This window comes from Anabrus simplex, chromosome 2 (genome assembly GCF_040414725.1).
Source record: "Anabrus simplex isolate iqAnaSimp1 chromosome 2, ASM4041472v1, whole genome shotgun sequence".
NCBI lineage: Eukaryota > Metazoa > Arthropoda > Insecta > Orthoptera > Tettigoniidae > Anabrus > Anabrus simplex.
In genome coordinates this window covers 488,667,195-488,689,857 of record NC_090266.1, presented here as the reverse complement: position 1 = coordinate 488,689,857, position 22,663 = coordinate 488,667,195, and the positions used below count along the sequence as shown (strand labels likewise).

Genomic DNA, 22,663 nt, shown 5'->3' with positions numbered 1-22,663 from the left:
GTGTACAGATGCTTCCGTGGCCAGCGTACTCTCCGGATCTCTCACCAATCGAACACGTGTGGGATCTCATTGGACGCCGTTTGCAAACTCTGCCCCAGCCTCGTACGGACGACCAACTGTGGCAAATGGTTGACAGAGAATGGAGAACCATCCCTCAGGACACCATCCGCACTCTTATTGACTCTGTACCTCGACGTGTTTCTGCGTGCATCGCCGCTCGCGGTGGTCCTACATCCTACTGAGTCGATGCCGTGCGCATTGTGTAACCTGCATATCGGTTTGAAATAAACATCAATTATTCATCCATGCCGTCTCTGTTTTTTCCCCAACTTTCATCCCTTTCGACCCACTCCTCCTTGGTGTTGCATTGTCACTGTCAGTCAGTGTATACTGATTCCTTCATATACCAGAGATTTTCGTTTCGTGATGTTCACTGTTTAGGAGAAGGGGTATTATATGCGGACGGTTTGAGGTTAGACTAAACGTACGATGTTAATTGATTTTCTACTGTATTTCATCTCTACAATCCTATTGCGTTTGCATATTTGAGTTGTACGTCATCACACGAGCTATTAAGTAGGCCAGTCAGACGTACGTGAGCACTTTCTTTTACGCAAGCATTATAAATATAAGTTTAAGATTTATAAGATGCATATTCACCAGACTTTGTGGTGCGCACTATGCACATGTACATGACCTGCCAGTCGAGTTACGTACTGCCATTGGAGTTATTTTTTGTAACTTGCAAGGCTCATGGGAAATAATTAAATATTAAATTGTACTATAATATTACAAAGAGTCTTAACTAATTTTTGCTACCGTACAAACTACCAAGCCTACTACTGTTTGTTGGCAGTTGAGATATAAATTAATATCTCACAGGAAGGAGGCCAGGAAAATAATAATTTTATTGTCTAAGTTAAAATACAGTTCATGAGTTAAAATATCCTTAGTACCAATTTGTCCACTTTTATTCTGATTGGAAATATAATCAGCCATTACATTTTGAGACACGAGTACATAAAAACTATGTACCGGATAATGTATAGCTTAAGAAAGAGGGCGACTAAAATGACTATGCTAATTTGATAATAATAATAATAATAGTAATAATAATAATAATAATAATAATAATAATAATAACAATAATACATTCATTACCTGGAAAGCAACAAATCAGGAACTCAGGCTCGTAGGATTTTATCAATGGGTTTTTATGAGAGGAACTTCATCAAGATAATTTTCTTTTTACAATAATTTATTTATCATCTGTTGACAGAGAATACATGGCAATCTTATAATGGGTTGAGAATGTTTTCTTCTCATGTCTGTCTTCCATAAATTCATGATACATTTGTTTTACAAATATGTGAACCCGCCAAATAATAATGTCCTGCTTCATACTTCTTTGGTTAATTGTATGAGAAATTTTTACAAAAATAGCTTGGATTGCTCTTTAGTAGGAAAAATATGCTCGAAGGTTATACAATATTTTACTCATCCTAATGATTATTGAGATAATTTTTTTAAAAAATTCCTGATGGGATTGACTATTGGCGAGTCCACTACATTGATATCACAATAATACACACATCACATGAATACAGAACCTCATGACAGGCGTTCACACATTGGTAGCATCCCCAACAGCGAAACTATTGAGGCCACCACCAGTAGAAATCTTCTGTTCCACCTTGCCTCGCTTCTGGTCGTAAATGACTATTTGTGGAGGTGGTGGAGGAGGGTTCCTGGGGCGGTTATGACGGCGACGCAGGTTCGTACCCACAAGAAGCAGAATGATAGCAGCGTAGAACACAATCACTACCTGAAAAATAAAAGGAACAAACTTCAGTTCTGAGAAAGTAAAGATCATCTTTAATGTGACACAGAATGAAGAATGTTGCACTATTATTAAGGGTTACAACGAGGAATGTACATAATTAGTCGATTTATGATAGAATGATACAGTTTCAAGAACTATCTTGTACTATTAGCTGAAGTTAATAGGTTACCAACAAAGAAACCCGAGAGCCGGGCTGAGTAAGTCAGCCGGTAGAGCGTTATCTTTTCGAGCCCAATTTGGCAGGTTCGATCCTGACTCAGTCCGGTGGTATTTGAAGGTACTCAGATAGGCCAGTATTGTGTCGGTAGATTTACTGGCACATAAAAGAACTCCTGCGGGACAAAATTTCGGCACCTCGGCGTCTCCGAAAACCATAAAAATGTATCATCAAAATCAAAAAAGGCTTTCACGGCCGCAGATCTTATAATCACAGCAATAGAACCAGCTTTTGGGTGGTTAGGCCGTGTGCATAATGCAGAGTTTCGTCCAGACGTGCCATTTGGACTCATCAGCTGGAATGGCACGTCTGGACGAAACTCTGCATTATGCACACGGCCTAACCACCCAAAAGCTGGTTCTATTGCTGTGATCATAAAAATGTAGTTAGTGGGACGTAAAACTATTATTATTAATGTTATTATTACTAGATTAAAACAGGCTTCCGCTGTATTTAAACTACCATTCCTGATTGTATGTTGCGTGCCATCTACTTATTAGCTCAAGAACTTGGTGCAGCAGACATTATGGTAAGAACTAGGGCCCTCCTTGCTGCTAATATTCCCTTTCTACGCTATACAGTGCGCTATCTTGAGAACTTCTTGTCGTGATAAATTCCAGTAATAATAATAATATTGGCTTTACGTCCCACTAATTACTTTTATGGCTTTCGGAAACTCCAAGATGCCAGAATTTAGTTCCGCAGGAGTTATATTACGTGCCAGTAAATCTACCGACACGAGGCCGACGTATGTGAACACCTTCAAATACCACCGGACTGTGCCAGGATCGAACCGGCCAAGTTGGGGTCAGAAGACCAGCGCCTCAACCGTCTAAGCCACTCAGTCCGGCGACAAATTTCATCTTTAAGGTTGGGTTAGCACACCCCATTTTCTCCACTGTTAAGTTGGTACCAATTGTGCCCAAACACCTGCCAGCCTATTGCTTACAAAACGGCGGCTCAGAGACTTCTTCCTTGAAATAGAACTCGTAAACGTCGCGTGGCTGGCTGTTGGCAGGGTAAGGGCAGACTTCAAAATGCGAAAGACTTGTGAGTTTTTCTCCATTCTCTTCCTGGAGCAGGAAGATATTTCACAGGCTTTTGAACTAAAGTATAGACAATCATGTAAACGTTTGGGTAGGATCTTCGGATTTTCAATTAAATTGTGTAGGAAGTATTTGTATCATTTAGTGAAGTATAGGGCAAGTTACTTATCGACCACGCCGACCTGAATCTGGGTGTTCTGAATTCCATAAAGCTGTTCGAGTGGTTTACCCTGGACATCCTCATCTCTTTTCTGTTACTGCGGCTAGGCTTTTTCAAAATTTAAAACTCTTGTTAATCGTTTTGGATTTTGCTTTTCTCCTTCCTAGTCACAGAATGGCTGGACTTGTCCTCTGTGTAGGTTGGGCACTCGAGCCCCATTCGGTAAGTTTTCTCATGCCATTTCATTCGGATTGCTCTGATCCTCTGCATCTTGCATTTTGCTATTTTTGAGCCTTTATCTAAATAATTCTTTTTTCTTGTTTTGGTGTAAAATTTGCTTTCGGCTCATAGTGTAGTATGGGTATAACTCTTGTATTTCTGGGGGGAAAATTCCAATTAGGGTTGAATTTCTTAACTGTCATGACTTGCTGAGTTGTAAATGTTCGAATATCCCCTTGCCGTACTTGAAAATATCAGGTTTACTGTATAAAATGGGGCTTGATTGTGCTTCCTTCCTTCTTTGAAAGTTGATTGCTCTGTGAGCATGGTCATCTAAGCTATTTGTGGAGACTCGACAGCTAATGTTTTTTTATTAACCTCTACTATTTGTTGTTTCCATGAGTTCACTTTATTTTCCTGTTATTAAGTATATATACTGTATGTGCTGTAGTTTATTATACAGTATAGGTTAGTTAATTTTTGATGCATTAAAAAGGAGAGAGAAACGAAGTTATTTAAATATATTCTAAATTAAACTGTTTTGTTTCCTCAACTACCTGGTCCAGACCTGAGGCTCTGCCGCTCCCTTAAACCCTACCCTATCTTCTACTGCTGTAACTATTATTATTATTATTATTATTATTATTATTATTATTATTATTATTATTATTATTATTATTATTATTATTATTATATGTTGTATGTTGGGTATTCAGCCCGAAGGCTGGTTTGATCCTCCACAGCTCTGCCAACAGCTGTCATAAAGCCTAGGCGTCACTGAAGAGACGTACTAGGGAAATGAGGAGTGAGGTAGTTTCCCGTTGATTTTCCCACCGAGCCAGAAGTTGCTAACAGTTCAGTCTGCCAAGCCCACTGAAATGCATGCACCAACCCACCCTTTGAGCGATATTTTCACACCATTCATAACAGGGACTGGCTGCATAAGGAATGGTATTACTAGCATCACTCATACCTCGGTCACTTTCATATTGTCAAAGCCGAGAATGAGACTAAGACAGGTCAATGAAAGTAACAAATTTATTCTAGCCCATACCAGAAGACAAAGTGCACTGTAAATACTACATCTCGCCAGCAAAGGCATTTATTATTATTTTTGTTATTATTATTATTATACATTGGGAAACTTAAATGAGCGCTTGTTTATTCCTGAGGTTATTCACTTCGCGAGTCTGTCAACAATAAAGGACGGAGCTTCCATTTGTACTGTCTGATGTACGCGCATCAAATTCAGTTTTGCAACATCTATTAAGTATATTGTGTGTGGTACTTATTACAAAAATAGATATGATTCATGAGGCAATGTTTGATTAGATTTTCTCAAATTAGGATGATCACAAATTTCAGTTTTGAACTGTAGAAGATTTAACATATTTGCCAACAAAAAGGCTCGATAGCTGCAGTCGCTTAAGTGCGGCCAGTATCCAGTATTCGGGAGATAGTAGGTTCGAACCCCACTGTCGGCAGCCCTGAAAATGGTTTTCCGTGGTTTCCCATTTTCACACCAGGCAAATGCTGGGGCTGTACCTTAATTAAGGCCACGGCCGCTTCCTTCCCACACCTAGCCCTTTCCTGTCCCATCGTCGCCGTAAGACCTATCTGTGTCGGTGCGACGTAAAACAACTAGCAAAAAAAAAACAAACATTAACTGCACAATGGGAATCCAAGTTTTCGTTCATTAAGAAGAATTCATCACCAATATATTGTAGATATGGGTCCACTACTAGTTGGAGAATGTCATCCCTGAACTTTGGAGTATTTACTGTGCCCCGAATAGCCATGAGATATGTGCAATGATTCCGTCTAATCTATTCGGAACTTCAATGAGCTACCACCGGCTGCACTTTGTTCCCCCAAACCCATTGTCTGCTATCGTCTGAGTTCAGAGTTGTGCGCAGCACCTTATGCCTGTGTGTAACAGGCTGCATGATGTAAAGGCGTAGGAGCTGAACCTCACCAACACCGTCAGAGATGCAGATTGACATCATATAACCTGCTCCCAATGCCCTCTAGCCACTCCAAACACCGAACTGAGTCTTGTAACATTAAGTTCTGGGTTCTTCCGAGCGACAGTCGGAGATAGCACTTGTAGGACGTGGTCGGCTTGTGCAGTGTACGTCATCAACACCATCTGTTGTTCTGAAAATATTATACGTCTGAATTCAATCATTTAGATTCACTCGCATGCATCGAGCAACTTCCTGTATTGACAATCCGTACTGATGTAAAGTGACTATGCGAAAACAATTCAATGTCGACAATGCCTTTCTTGCCATCACAGACTTTCACTAAACGGTTTAGAGCACGATACTGATGCTTCGTTACTGGCGCTACAACTTCAAGTGAAATTCTGCCTACCATTTGAGACAGGAATACATGAAGATACAATTACCTTTACAGACAACAAGAAGGCTGGCTTTCAGGTCTAGACATGAACATTCAACATAGCAACACATTATCACTATTCACAGGTGTGACGCTGAACTGCTTTTGATGAGTGAATTTCCAGAACATTACCAAATGAGGAGTATCGTTCAAGTGTTTCAATCCTGAATTTAGCACGTGACAGAACTCGTTCGATGTTTTATATTAGAACAGAAGTGACATTACTACCGCACTGCCGGGACATCTAAGGGAAGAAGAAAAGAAGACGATGAAGAGGATGATAGCCCCAGCTTTCTTACAGGCTTGGCTAATAGTATTCCTTTCTCCGTATACGGAAGTTTCGAACCAGGGACTTGCCCTATAGTCCCAAAGCCTGGACGTCGCTGCACCCACACACGCAATTCCGCAGTGCCAAGAAATCCCCCTAACAAACGAACACTGCAAGAAAATGAACATGACTTGTGCGTGATACTTATTGCTCACTAACATAACCTGGAAACTTCCAACCCATACCTTTGCATGTGCAATCTACAAATTGTCAGGTTTTACATGTACGGAATTTCTATTTCTGCCTACTTGTTTTTGTCCTGATCCTTATTACCCAATTACACCGCTATAATACCTTGCTTTACTTTTGCTTTACGTCGCACCGACACAGATAGGTCTTATGACGACGATGGGGTAGGAAAGGCCTAGGAATTGGAAGGAAGCGGCCGTGGCCTTAATTAAAGTACAGCCCCGGAATTTGCTTGGTGTGAAAATTGGAAACCACGGAATACCATCTTCAGGGCTGCCGACAGTGGGGCTCGAACCAACTATCTCCCGATTACTGGATACTGGCCGCACTTAAGCGACTGCAGCTATCGAGCTCGGTAGGAATAATTCTAGTTCAAAGAACACTTTCCTTTCCATATTTGTAGCAGGCCAGCTGGTGGATGGCTGTTGTAAACATATACTGTCACCATTATAAGAGATTCCTTGAAAGACAGTCAGTGTGGTCTGTCAAAGACGAACAAAACCCCTAGCAGCCGAAACTGCGGGAGACTCTTTGTCGAGGCTTAAGGAAAGGCTTGGAACTGTAGGATTTGTGTGTGCGTGGAGAAAGCTGACATCCGAGACAAAATAACTACCACCAATAGCAGTCATTCGCGATATAACATAGGGTAGTTAGTGCGAATATAAGCAGATCAATGCTCCAGCGTAAAAATGCATAATAGCACAGTGTAGATAATCAAGTGTTGTAATCCTGTGTTAGATATAAATTTAGTGTAAGCAAATGTTGGATACAGCAAGAAAAATGGAAAAGTGTAATCTGCTAAAGACGAAGTTCTAAATTCACCACGACGGAGGCCCAATTGACTACGGGATGAAGTTGGTTGCAAAAATGTGAGTAAATCTCATGATTTTTATAGAATCTAAAAGATATCTTTCCCTTTAATGTAGTTTCAGTTACGCGAGTTCTTAGTGATAATCTTTAGCAATTATGTAGTATGACACGAGAGCGCAGTCAAATCATTTAGGGATTTTTCTTTGTGTTCTGTGCTAGTATGGGTTTAGCTGTTACGAATACATTCTTCAAGCATAAGGCAATTCACCGCTACACATGGGAGGCTAGGGGTACCAGATCCATAATACAGTATATCTTAACAGACATTGAATTCAGGAAATCTGTTAGGAATGCACGAGTTTTTCGCGGATTTTTCGATAATACAGACCACTATCTGATCTGTAGTGAACTAAGTATCTCTAGGCCTAGGGTAGGGAAAGTGAAATCTGTCTGCAAACGAATAAGGGTAGAAAATCTCCAGGACGAAGAAATTGGACAGAAGTACATGGATATGGTTAGTGAGAAGTTTCGAACAGTAGACAGTAAGCAGGTTCAGGATATAGAAAGTGAATGGGTGGCATATAGGGATGCTGTAGTAGAAACAGCAAGGGAATGCCTAGGAACAGCTGTGTGTAAAGATGGGAAAAGGCGAACATCTTGGTGGAATGATGAAGTGAGAGTAGCCTGTAAACGTAAAAAGAAGGCTTGTCAGAAATGGCCCCAAACAAGGGCTGAAGCAGACAAGGATTTGTACGTAGATGAAAGAAACAGACCGAAACAAATAGTTGTTGAATCCAAAAAGAAGTCATGGGAAGATTTTGGTAATAACCTGGAAAGGCTAGGTCAAGCAGCAGGGAAACCTTTCTGGACAGTAATAAGGAATATTAGGAAGGGGGGGGGGGAGGAAATAAACAGTGTTTTGAGTCATTCAGGTGAACTCATAATAGATCCAGGGGAATCACTGGAGAGGTGGAGGGAATATTTTGAACATCTTCTCAATGTAAAAGGAAATCATCTTGGTGGTGTTGCAAACAGCCAAGCTCATGGGGAGGAGGAAAATGATGTTGGTGAAATTATGCTTGAGGAAGTGGAAAGGATAGTAAATAAACTCCATTGTCATAATGCAGCAGCAATAGATGAAATTAGACCTGAAATGGTGAAGTATAGTGGGAAGGCAGGGATGAAATGGCTTTATAGAGTAGTAAAATTAGCGTGGAGTGTTGGTAAGGTACCTTCAGACTGGACAAAAGCAGTAATTGCACCTATCTATAAGCAAGGGAACAGGAAGGATTGCAACAACTATCGAGGTATCTCATTGATTAGTATACCAGGCAAAGTATTCACTGGCATCTTGGAAGGGAGGGTGCGATCAGTCGTTGAGAGGAAGTTGGATGAAAACCAGTGTGGTTTCAGACCACAGAGAGGCTGTCAGGATCAGATTTTCAGTATGCGGCAGGTAATTGAAAAATGCTACGAGAGGAATAGGCAGTTGTGTTTATGTTTCGTAGATCTGAGAAAACATATGACAGGGTACCGAGAGAAAAGATGTTCACTGTACTGGGGGACTATGGAATTAAAGGTAGATTATTAAAATCAATCAAAGGCATTTATGTTGACAATTGGGCTTCAGTGAGAATTGATGGTAGAATGAGTTCTTGGTTCAGGGCACTTACAGGGGTTAGACAAGGCTGCAATCCTTCACCTCTGCTGTTCGTACAGTAGTTTACATGGATCATCTGCTGAAAGATATAAAATGGCAGGGAGAGATTCAGTTAGGTGGAAATGTAGTAAGCGGTCTGGCCTATGCTGACGACTTGGTCTTAATGGCAGACCGTGCCGAAAGCCTGCAGTCTAATATCTTGGAACTTGAAAATAGGTGCAATGAGTATGGTATGAAAATTAGCCTCTCGAAGACTAAATTGATGTCAGTAGGTAAGAAATTCAACAGAATTGAATGTCAGATTGGTGATACAAAGCTAGAATAGGTCGATAATTTCAAGTATTTAGGTTGTGTGTTCTCCCAGGATGGTAATATAGTAAGTGAGATTGAATCAAGGTGTAGTAAAGCTAATGCAGTGAGCTCGCATTTGCGATCAGCAGTATTCTGTAAGAAGGTAGTCAGCTCCCAGACGAAACTGTCTTTACATCGGTCTGTTTTCAGACCAACTTTGCTTTACGGGAGCGAAAGCTGGGTGGACTCAGGATATCTTATTCATAAGTTAGAAGTAACAGACATGAAAGTAGCAAGAATGATTGCTGGTACAAACAGGTGGGAACAATGGCAGGAGGGTACTCGGAATAGGAAATAAAGGCTAATTTAGGAATGAACTCGATGGATGAAGCTGTACGCATAAACCGGCTTCGGTGGTGGGGTCATGTGAGGCGAATGGAGGAGGATAGGTTACCTAGGAGAATAATGGACTCTGCTATGGAGGGTAAGAAAAGTAGAGGGAGACCAAGACGACGATGGTTCGAGTCGGTTTCTAACGATTTAAAGATAAGAAGTATAGAACTAAATGAGGCCACAACACTAATTGCAAATCGAGGATTGTGGCGACGTTTAGTAAATTCACAGAGGCTTACAGACTGAACGCTGAAAGGCATAGCAGTCTATAATGATAATATATGTGTGTATGTCATATAAGTATGTGTACAGTTATTATTATTATTATTATTATTATTATTATTATTATTATTATTATTATTGTTGTTGTTGTTATTATTATTATTAGGCGTATGTTGTCAGTTCAGGTTATCAGCGTATTTTTTGACGATCATGTAAGATATAATTTTGGTTTAGTGTGGTGCCGTAAGCACATATTTTTTAGATTATTTAAATGGAGAACTGTTGGATTAATTTTCATAATTAATTAATTTTTTGAGTAACCAGCGAAATGAATTAGTATTGAGTTATATAAATTCGGTATACTTCAGACTAAGAATTTATTGATCTACGGTCATGAAATGTTATTGTAGAAATTATATACATATGTTTTTTTGAAGCGGAATCTAAAATAAGAAATTGGGATAATATAAAAGTTATAGCCTATGGTAGGAATCATTTTATTGTAGTAAAACACGATGTTGAGTAACAGTATCAGTCATATACTTTTAATAAGTTCCAGATTAAGGAATATACTGTAGTTGGTGAAAATGTTCTCATGGAAAAAATGAGGAATTTATGTGCCAACCTGAGTTTGACAGAGAAGTAAGCCAGCGGTGCAGCTGACAATAATTTAATACCGGCATTTGGAAGCCGAAGGAATAAAATGTTGTTAAAAAGAAGACGTTGTATGGTAATGAATCAGTTGATCGAACTGAGGAGTATTAAGGACCTAGTGATAAATCTGAGGGCTAACAATGACGCAACATTGGTGATTGATATAGAGGTATGATTAACCATTTTTAGATTGCCACAATAATAATTGTATTAAAATGAGAAATACCAAATTGATTTATTAGGATTATAATGCCAGTTTTTATGTATTCTTTTTGGCATGACGTTATATTATAATTATTATTAATAATAAATTCATCAGTAATATTTACGCTACAGTTTCGCAAGCTGTCATGAACTCATTTCGTGAATACATAATCGAATTTTACATTTTTGCCAGGATGAGTAGCCACGCGATTGACTTATTCATAGCCGTGGTTAACGGTGATTTCAGTCATTTATTGTGATTGGACAATGAAATCAACCAATAATCGTCATTATTCATTTATATAACGTGATACTAATATTTTTTTTGAACAGTTTCGTCTGGAAATAGGATTTTTTTGTTTCCAACTATGTGATTTATGACTTTGTAGGCTATTTATTTCACTGTGTCTCTATTTATAAATATTAGTTTACTTTTTTGTGATTTTTTCTTAAGAGGGAAAGTTATTATCCCTAGCTTAATTTATGTAAATTAAAGGTAGGACTCGCGTATAACACGGAAAGAAATGTTTTAGATTCAGCAACAACAACAACAACAGATAATTTGAATGAGTTACTGAACTAAAACTTTTGTTAATTAAATTTACGTATACTTGAAACTGTATGTTAATGAACCATAAATTCATTTTTAGGCAGTTCAGTAACCATTAGCAAAGAAATAACTGTAAATTGCAAAAATATTCTTCATGTAACGGATTTCTCTTTTATTCTACACAGGGAGGATCGTTTTTATTTCTGAAAAGAAATTTGTCACGGTGGTTTTTGGAAGACAAATGTTTAATAAATAATCTAAGTAAGAGTTAATGATAATTACCATAGGTGTAATAGCTCAATTAGCCTGTGAATGTTCTGAGTAATAGCATTTATTTCACACAGGGGTAACAATTAAAGTTGACATCAGTGGATATATTATTATTATTATTATTATTATTATTATTATTCCTTCGTTATGCCCATTCACAGAGCGCGTTTGAACTTGATAGTTGGTTTGATGGTTTGTGCCTTCTTATCCTCCCAAAATCTCTTCATGAATGCACTGTGTTGCATCTTGCGTTCTGTCGACCACTTCCTACCAGTTGTCTTTTTTGCTTTCTCCCTAAATTTATGATTAGCTACTTTGGTTCTAAAAGCTCCACGATTTTCCATGATGTCGTCTGTAATATTTATTTCTTGGAGGTCCGCCTTAGTTTCTTCTAGCCATTTTATTTTGACATTATTATTATTATTATTATTATTATTATTATTATTATTATTATTATTATAATATCACAATGGTTTATCTGTTATTTATAAAGGTCTGATAAATGGTAGTGACAAGTTTCTAATCATCTAGAAGCAGCTAATTATGCATTTTAGAAATTATTTATAACTTCAATTTATTGTAATGTCAATTTTGTATAATGTAAATTTGGATTGTTTAATTATTGTTGTGATCAAGTTTTATTTGATGATTATAAGCATTTTTTGATACGTTAGTATTTGATAGCCACTGCATTTTATTCAGTTAAAAATTATTATTATTATTATTATTATTATTATTATTATTATTATTATTATTATTATTATTATTATTATTTTATGATTATGATCACAATATTACCATGTAAGTGTGTATATTTAGCACACATATTTAATAATTGATTTGGAAATTAATTAGAAACTTATAATTACAGGGTCATTAAAAAATTATTAATTTTAAAATTCAGTAAATAATGTGATATTAAATTTTATTTTGATGAATGATAGTCATGGACACAATAACATTGATATAGCTGCAACTTTTGATTCTGATTCTACATTATATTCATTGGTAGCGGATAATTACATTCTCTTATTTTTCTTCTTGATTACGATTATAAATTTCATACACAATTTTCATAAATCAGGCTGTGTCAAGATCTTTTATTTAGGTAGATAGTTATCCTTGGTTAGATATTCGCTTATGCATCCATGAATCGACGACAGGGACTGATCACCAATGAGACGAGTCTCAAGATTTCGGTGAGTATATTTTTTTAGGGCAGCCGTGGCAACAGGGAACTTCAAGTGAACACCGAAGCAGCTCTCCAAGGGTGCAGTACCTGCTCATAAGTAGGGTTAAGACGTCATAATGACGTCATAACCTCACTTAGATGTCATTAACTCCAGGATAATGACCTTACTTGAACCTGAAAAATGCTGACTCAGCAAAAATTATAAGTGGCCGCCAAACCCGGGGGAAATTTTGATTCAGGACCCATTGTTTTGGAACATACTTAATGTGTACTACTGATAAGGCAATAAACTGGAAATAAATAAAGTGGAATGCTACTGCCTTGAGGAGAAGAGGGAACTTCAAAGGTTAACAGAAAAATAGGATTAATCAGCCTGCTTGGAGGCTTAAGTGACAGCCCCATCCCGAAGCGCTGTTACTCGGGTCCCTGATCTTAAATTGAACCATTAAAGGATCGCCAACCAAGAGAAAAGGTGACGACTTTCTGATTGAAATGAATAACGAACCTTGGGGTACGGGAGATGGGAGATGGGAAATGTGTGGGAACGCTGAAGACTTCTGCAGACAGTGACCTGTATGAAGCGTTATGGTATCTTGAGCGACGTGAGATGGAGCGTATTTGAGGAGATGACCATTCACGGTGGAGCTACGTATATGTTATCTGGAAGATCTGAGGGCGATAGTGTGAGCAGTGATGATGTGAGTGAAAATGGTTTTCCATGGTTTCCCATTTTCACACCAGGCAAATGCTAGGGCAGTACCTTAATTAATTAAGGCCACGGCCACTTCCTCCCCACTCCTAGTCCCTTCCTGTCCCATCGTCGCCATAAGACCTATCTGAGTCGGTGGGACGCAAAGCAACTTTAAAAAAAGATGATGTGAGTGTATTATCCTTGATGAAAAAGGAGCCCATGAGAAGCCTTATTGAGTGCCATACAGTTTCGGAGAGAATAATTGTGGCACATTTCAAGACCAGAATAAGAAATGTTGTGTTTTTAGTATACTATGTTCGTACTGAGCAATAAAAGATGATGGCAAAATTTTTTATATGCAGCTCAATGGCACAATCAAGAAACAGAAGGGAAAATATATCATAATAGTTGGAGGAAATTGAAATGCAAACGTGGGCAAGAACAACGAAAGGCATACCATGGAGGAAGAGAGCCCAATAATTCCGGAAGTTTAGAAATGTGGTTTATCGATAGAGTATTTAAATATGGGAATATATCAGTGACAAGTTGAAGGACATTTCCCTTCTTTCAATCGCAAGTAGTCTTCACCAGGGTTCTGCTAAACATAATTAATGAGTATGTCTACTCATTGTTCTTAAGGGACCAGGTTGGTTTTTCCGAATCACCCATACTTCAATCAAATCGCCACCTTGCGAGTAATCCTGGAGTAGTACGTTGAATGGTCATCTCGTCATTATACAGTTTTCGCTGACTTTGCAGAAGACTCGACAGAGAGACCACATGGATTGAAGTGAAGTGCCATGAAGTACGAGCATAAATCATGAACTTCATTCTGGAAATGCACCTTCATTATGTACAGTCATTTACGAAGGCCAAATAAGTCAGTACGTTCAGTAGTATGTCAAGACTACATCTATCCTCCATCATGTTTCTGATACGGCAGTGAATGGTGCGGTAGCTAATGCAAAATGTGACTAGAAAAGTGAAACAATGCATCCAATATGCTTTGATCAGCATGCTGGAAGACTTTGACTTTGGTGAAAATTTGCCTACTCTCTGGAACACGTATTGACTTGCAAATGAAGATTTAGGACCTGAAGGAGGAGATAAAAGAAGCGTAGTGCTTGTATTAAATTCTGAGAAGACCAATGCTCTTAGTATCAGCACTACCAAATCAGACTCATTACCTTTCAATGGTGAAGCTATAGAAGAGAGGGTTTATGCAGGACGTCTCACAAAATAATCGTAATGTGAATTACTACTTCGTGCATCTTTTTCCAGTGTGGAAGAACCACAAAATAATTATCTACTAGGTTCCAAATCTTCCAAAGCATTATGAAATCAGTGTTTTTATATAAGTCAGAGATACAAAAATCCACGATAAATATTACCTCCAACTTGTAAACCTTCGTCAACCCATGTTTGCGTAGAGTATTATATATCAACCGGCCAGAAGAAATTTCCAACCGTGATCTCCGTGAAGGTTCGTACCCCACTGTCGGCAGCCCTGAAGATGGTTTTCCGTGGTTTCCCATTTTCACACCAGGCAAATGCTGGGGATGTACCTTAATTAAGGCCACGGGCGCTTCCTTCCCATTCCTAGGTCTTTCCTATCCCGTCGTCGCCATAAGACCTGTCTGTGTCGGTGCGACGTAAAGCAAGTAGCAAGAAAAAAAAGAAAAGAAGATCTCCGGGAAGGACGGGAGAAACCGAAATGTCTATTTACGTGGAGTGGTAGAAGTGTTAATAGATATGTCATATCCTTAGGAAGGGAAGTGGAGCCATCGACAGACAGGCATTTGATGGGATCCAATAGGGTAGAAAGAGCGGGAGACCCGGACGAACAAGGCGGAGATCTCTCCACACTGTGGCCCTGGAAGGAGGTAAGACTTGGAGCGAAGATGAGAGGATATTCTTCGAGAGAAATGGATGATGATGCTTTGTTGATGCCCTTTGTCACGTTAGGGAGAGCAGGAATTAAATAAATTTAGTCAGTTACATTAATTTTATATCGCACCGACCCAGACAGGTCTTATGATGACGATGGGATAGGACAGGAAAAGAAGCGACCGTGATCTCAATTGAGGTACAACCCCAGCATTTGCCTGGTGTGAAAATGGTAAACAATGGGAAAATACCTTTAGGACTCTCGACAGTAAGGTTGGAAACTACCATTTCCCGAATGCAAGCTAACAACTACACGACTCAAACCGCGCAACGAACTCGCTCGGTAATTGTATAAGTCTTGTGACTGTTGATGCATAGGAAGTACGATTTTAGAATATATTTAAAAGTTTCACATGTGATTTGCTTTATTCCCCTTAGACATACATACACTTACAAATTGTTGACGGATCCTGGTATCCTTAATCCCATGAATCGAAGAAATATTAAGGTAAACGAGAATTCAGAGAACTCTTCATCGACGAAACTTAGTGCACAGTGCAGCATTGTTATCTACCGTAAAATGATATGATAATTGTGTTACAAGTTTAATACCGCCTTCGACAACCAGTGAACATCAAATATACCAATACGTCGGAATTTTGCCATGAAAATTGGTTCTTTAACAATCCAGTTCATTCAAATTCAAACAGTCGAGCTTAACGTGATTGTCAGTAGTGCTATGCGGGGAATGGGTGTGTGTATCGTCTTTAGCATCAGATTTGTGTTCACCTCAATGTTTTAACTTCATTTCATCATGTTCATTCACAGTTAATAGAATAGTACATATAGTAATAAGTATAATATAAAAATGACTCATTAACAAGTACCGTATAATAAAATACAAACAGAGCTGACTGAGTGGTTGGACAAGATCGAAAGCTAAAATGAAATAAAAAAATATGTGTATCCGTTTGAGATCATCACTGGTTCTGGTAGAGTTGGACTGACAGGTATTTTTTAAATTTTGGTTTCTGTCCCTTCCAAAAACGCGATTAAATCAATAGTTGACGGTATTGTTTCAAGTACGATTTGTACACCCAGCTGAAATCATCACCAGCAGCCACTGCGGTACTATTACGGTATCGCATACGTTATTTACTATCGGGCGAGTTAGCCTGCAATCGGGAGATAGTGGGTTCAAATCCCACTGTCGGCAGCCCTGAAGACGGTTTTCCGTGGTTTCTCATTTTCACACCAGGCAAATGCTGGGGCTGTATCTTAATTAAGGCCACGGCCGCTTCCTTCCCACGCCTAGGCCTTTCCCGTCCCATCGTCACCATAAGACATATCTGTGTCGGTGTGACGCAAAACAAATTGTACAATATACCTTATTTACTGTATTCTTCTTCTTCTTCTTCTTCTTATTATTATTATTATTATTATTATAAGGTTAGGCAACCATATCAGTCTCAACTGCTAGCAACAGGTGTGGAGTTAAAGCACCGCACGCGCTTTCGGTTTGTGAACGTGCTTAATGCTCTCTCACACGAGCGAACACAATGCCATTAGCACAGAGCCCACTGTTGTCTCGGGGAACGACAAACAGCTAATGCATATGCTTTCGTTCTCGGAATAAATAGTCTTTTTGGAACAAGGTTGTGTAGGAGTTAAACGTTACATTATGAAAGTAATGATATATCGCTCTAGTTACAGATGTACGGGGCGAGTTGGCCGTGCGGTTAGAGGCGCGCGGCTGTGATCTTGCATCCGGGAGATAGTGGGTTCGAATCCCACTGTCGGCAGCCCTGAAGATGATTTTCCGTGGTTTCCCATTTTCACACCAGGCAAATGCTGGGGCTGTACCGGTACCTTAATTAAGGCCACGGCCGCTTCCTTCCAACTCCTAGCCCTTTCCTATCCCATCGTCGCCATAAGACCTATCTGTGTCGGTGCGACGTAAAGCAACTAAGAAAAAGGTACATATGCTATTAATTCGTACAGCATTTTTTGTCGGTAAATAAATAAATAATTTCCATATCATACTACACTACTGAGAGAGACAGGATTGCTGTAGTATATAATTGTAAAGCTATATTGAAAAAGTGGAATGGCGTGTGGCTTTTAGTGCCGGGAGTGTCCGAGGACATGTTCGGCTTGCCAGATGTAGGTCTTTTGATTTGACTCCCGTAGGCGACCTGCGCGTCGTTATGAGGATGAAATTATGATGATGACGACACATACACCCAGCCCCCGTGTCAGGGAAATTAACCAATTATGGTTAAAATTCCCGACCCTGCCGAGAATCGAACCCAGGACTCCTGTGACCAAAGGTGAGCACGCTAACCATTTAGCCATGGAGCCGGACAAAGATATATTAATAATGCTATTAAAGTCGTATATAGAAAGGTAAAAACCCATACGGCTGCAGCCGTAATTGGCTTGGCCAACCAGGTGACCGCTGTTCAGTGCAAAGTCAATGCAGATTATGAGGTGACGCACGGTCACCGCTACGATTCTTTTTGGACTTTATTCTTGGCTTTCTAGACCGGAACTGTTATCTCACAGTTGTTGTCACGTAGGCCAAGTGGACGTCGAGATAGCCGTCAGATCCGGGTGCAAATCACTTATCTCGCCGGGAATCAAACCTGGGTAAGAGACAGGCTTGTTACCTGTAGACGGCGGCACCGATGTATGTAGTAAGATAAGAACCTGAAAAGAAACACGGAATAGGATAAACAGAATGGCAGGACAGGCTGAGAAGAGGTAGTAACAGAAAGGGGAATGAAGGACAAACATGGAAGTACGAAATCTATGGACTATCTCTTCATTTTAATACACTACCCTCTTCAGTCAGATTAGCTATCCTCATTAATCCTATTTTTTCTTAACCTTCAACGAGTTCGTTTGCTTCCCAACTGCATTCGGAGGGAGAGCTTTAGCAGTCAGTGAGGGGACATTTTGACAGATCTTCAGTCTTTTCGTGGGTAGTGAAGGATGTGAAGGGAGCTGGATCAAGACAGGACGAGGGAAGAGACAGACGATAAAGATGAATGAAGATGACGAAAGACTGAGAACACACGACCTCAAATATCTCCAGATCCGTTTTCGTTATGTACGTTCGAATGGCCGGAAGTGAGTTATTACGTGTGAGATGAGATTTCGAAACGAATACGTGCAACATTTGCACCGGGGTGACATACACTGTTGAATTTATTTATTTTTATTTGAAATAATATTTAGATGAACACATTATGCTAAGTTCAAAAAGCTGAAGCCATCCACGAAAGGATCGATATCATTCAGGAATCAGTCGATATATTTATTGACTCGCCCAAATGACGCAGTGTAACCAACTGGTTACTAAGTATCTGTTTTACATGCATTGAAGGAAAAGTTTCTGACGGTATGCTTTCATGTTGATAGAAGTTGAGTACGATAAGTAACTGCAGAATCGTTAAGGTCCAATTTATTCTGAAGAACTTTCTGTAGACATATCAAATTCGAGATAGTATGAAATAAAAGATGTTGACACCTTTTTAATATTCATAAATTGAGTAAAGGGTCTCGTGAAACTGTATGGTATCCATTTACGTGGAATTACACTGCCTGAACAACAAAAATGAAGCACCCATAAGAAATTGTCGGGTGTCAATGTAACTTCGTACACGTACATCATCAGCGGATATGTTAATGATTACAGTTGCAACTCTTTGACAGGTAGAACGGCCACCAGAGTGCATTAATTTTGTTCTTGTTTAGTGTTGTTACCAGGCCTGGTAGGGTATATAAGGGGCGTGAACAGCGTCAGATGTTGAGTGACGTACTCGTGTGAAACAGCATTATCAGCATCTGACAGAGTGTGAAAGAGGGCCTCATTGTGGGTCTCCATTTGGCCGGCTGGACCAATCGACTAATATCCAGATTTGTGGGGCATTCGGATGTCACAGTGGCCTGATGTTGGACTGCATAGGAACGTGAGGAAAAGCATACTCGTCGTCGAAGGTCCGTTCGACCACGTCTGACCACCACAGAGGAGGATTATGGCTAACTGGTTAGCGTGCTGGTCTTTGGACACAGAGGTCCCGGGTTCGATTCCCGGCAGGGTAGGGAATTTTAACCATAATCGGTTAATTCCTCTGGCACGGGGACTGGGTGTATGTGTCGTCTTCACCATCATTTCATCCTCATCACGACCCGCAGGTCGCCTACGAGGGTCAAATTAAAAGACCTGCACCTGGCGAGCCGAAGCCCTCTGACACATCGCGGCACTAATAGCCATACACCATTTAATTTCAGATGTGGATCACCGTATTGTGCACCAAGCACATGGGTAACACCTTCACATCTGCGCGACCATCCGAGAAAAAGTAATGGACTTTCTACAACATCCCGCTCCATTGGTCGGAGACTAGCAGCAGTCGGACTAGGGAATTACCGTCCCACGCGTAGGCTGCCGTTAACACCACAACACAAACGTCTGCGTTTGAAGTGGCGCCGTAAGCGGGGAGCATGGACTGCTGATAAATGACGTCGTATTTTGTTCAGCGATGAATCGCGGTCCAGCGCAACCCCGGATGTCCACCGTCTGAGAGTACAGCGGCGACGTGGGGTGAGGTCACGTTCTTCCAGTGTTTTGGAGAGGCGCAGCGGTGTTGCTCCTGGCTTCATGGTGTGGGGATCCATCAGGTGTACCTTCAGGTCACGGCTTGTAGTGATTGAGAGAACTGACAGCACAACGGTACGTCACGGAAATCCTGCGTCCTCATATATTACCTCTCATGCGACAGTAACTTGGTGCCATTTTTTCAACAGGAGTGTGCTCGTTCACGCATGGCACGTGTCTCTATGAACTCTCTGCGTGATATTGAGGTACTCCTGTGGCCACAAGATCCCAAGATCTGTTAGTTACAACATGTGTGGGACCAGTTCGGATGTCAACTGCGTTCCTGTGCCAGTATTCGGGATATTAAGTACCAGTTACAACAGTTGTGGGCCAGATTGCCTCAGAAAAGGATGCAGCGACTTTATGACACGCTTCCCATTCGAAACAATGCATACATCCAGGTCAGAGGGGGTAAAACGTCATACTGATAAGTGGGCTCGTCCTGCCAAGTTTTTTTTTGTAAATTTGACTCAGTTTTGCAATCACTGAAATAATATCACATACCCGCAAAACACGGGAAATTTTGTTTCCTCCTCCACTTCTGGGTGCTTCATTTTTCTTTGTCAGCGGTGTATTAATAACAGTCCACTGTTCCAGAACAAAATACAGGAAGGCCGTCTGCGCCGGTTTGGGCATGCGTTGCGCACAGAGGACAACACGTTGACAAAGTCAGTGTATACACTGGAAGTCGCTGGAAAGAGGCGCAATGGACATCCAAGACAGCGATGGACCAATATCGTGCACAATGACCTGAAAGCGGTAAGACTACATCAAGACATGGCGCGAGACGAAACTAAATGGAGGCATCGAATCCTCACAACGGACTCTGCCACCGAGCGGGAGAAACGCTGATAAAGAAGAAGAAGAAGAATGTATTAATAACAGAGGTATCGATATCAGCTTTTTAAAATGAAGCTAAACAGGTATTATCCGCTCTCATAACAGGGATAAATGAGGCAAATTCAGTAGTGTACTTGTTTCCAAAGTACGATAATTATTTATCTGGAAGGAAATTTGTATTGCAATTTCAGATGTGGCTGGTATGTCGGACATTACTCAGAGGAGGTGCCTTCTTCAGGCTCACTACGTAGGCCCTACACAGATTATAATATGTAATGTTACTAAGATAACTAATGTTGCTAGTTTTTCCTCCCACTGACTGCTTTCACGAATTTTAGAGACGCCGAAGAGACGGAATTTTATCCAACAGGAGTTCTTTTCTTGCCTGTAAATCTACCAACATAAGGCTACGTACTTGAGCTCCTTCAAATACCACCAGAGTGAGTTGGGACTGAACCCACCATGTTGGACTCAGGAGGCAAACACTCTCCTTTTGAGTCACTCAGCCGCACACTGTTTATACAGTGATGAGCAATTGACTTAGAGACAGCTGCCGTTTTGACAAAATTGCTCTGTGGTCGCCTAGTGAATGTAACACACACATCAAAAACAAGTTTTGCATCGCCTCTGTGTATCTGATAACTGTGTTGCTATCGGTCCTGTGCAGACCGTAAAGACGACCCTGAGGGTATTTTTAAACATACAACTGATCGTATTACAATGTTACAATGGGGTTGTAAGCAGTGTAGTGAACGTCTAGGACGGCGTGCATGTCGACTTGTGAACGTATATGCATTATCACATGATGTTAAGAAGGATGGTAAAGAAGGGCAGTTGCTCGATGTGTACTATATAATCAAAGTTATGCGTTTCGAATATGAAAGCGATACAGCGAGACAAGAACTATTGATGGATGATTTGCCTTGCACAGGTCGTCGATGGCCTACAACTGCATTCGACGAGGGTTACCTTCGAATTTCAGCTCGCAGTTACGAGCGAGACAGCGGGAAGTGCAGACGTGTGAATGAGCTGAGGTGCGCAATATGGGAATAACGATACAGCAATACAGGCTAAGAATTGGAAGATGGCATGGTGCAAGGCAGTGTTGGAAGGAAGGTGGAGTTGAGAGAGGAAGAGAAATTAGTGGTTATAAAGGACTGTTGGAGATTATGTTGTGTGCGACGGTTATTGCGACGCTGCTGGTGGTAGGAGGTATAGAAAAGAATCCGGGTCCAAACCAGGGACCGTTCGGCTGGGAGGAGCTTGAAGAGATCAAGAGAGTGGTGAAGGAAGCAAGCAAAGGAGAAGAAATTAAGGAAATGATGCAGGAGCACCAGGCAACCCAAATGAAGGAGATGAAGGACTTAAAAAGTTTTATAAAAGAAGAAATTGGAGGTGTAAATGACAAGTTAGCGGAGATAGAAGATGAGGTAGAGAGCTTGAAAAAGAAGGTGGTGGTACTGGAAGAGGAATTAACAGCAATGAAGAGAGAAGTGAGGTTAGCGAGGAACGAATCGGCAAGAAAAAATGTGTTTGTGTATGGTGTACCTGAGGAAGGAACAGAATCAAAAGTGGAATTAGTATTGAAAGTGGTGGACATAGTTTCGAACAAAATGAAGATAAACTTTTCTGAAGTTGATATAGATGATATATATAGAGTGGGAAGGAACAAGGGACATAGGCCGGTGAAGTTAAGATTAATATCAACCCTGATGGCTGATATACTTCTGAGGAATGCTAGAAATTTGAAAGGATCGAACATTTATTTGAAGGCTGAGATAGAGAAAGAAGATAGGATGCGGTTGGAGGTCTATAAGCGGCATATGTGGCGTGCTAGAGCGGAGGGATTGCGAGTCAAGATAGTGGGGAGATGTCTGGTTACTTCAGGCAGAAATTGGTCGCGATCGTGGACACAGGAGGAACTGCTGAGG

The 22,663-nt window shown here is 40.4% G+C and overlaps 1 protein-coding gene across 1 annotated transcript in view; it reads right to left on the bottom strand.

Annotated features, from left to right (window-relative positions):
* Window positions 1–1,277: 1,277 nt before the first annotated feature.
* Window positions 1,278–22,663, bottom strand: part of LOC136862897 (uncharacterized) — a 613,588-nt gene continuing 592,202 nt past the window's right edge. Inside the window, exon 3 of the mRNA XM_067139178.2 lies at window positions 1,278–1,825. Within this exon, the coding sequence (XP_066995279.1) occupies window positions 1,625–1,825 (201 nt within the window). The 3' untranslated portion in view covers window positions 1,278–1,624. The remainder of the gene's footprint in view (window positions 1,826–22,663) is intronic.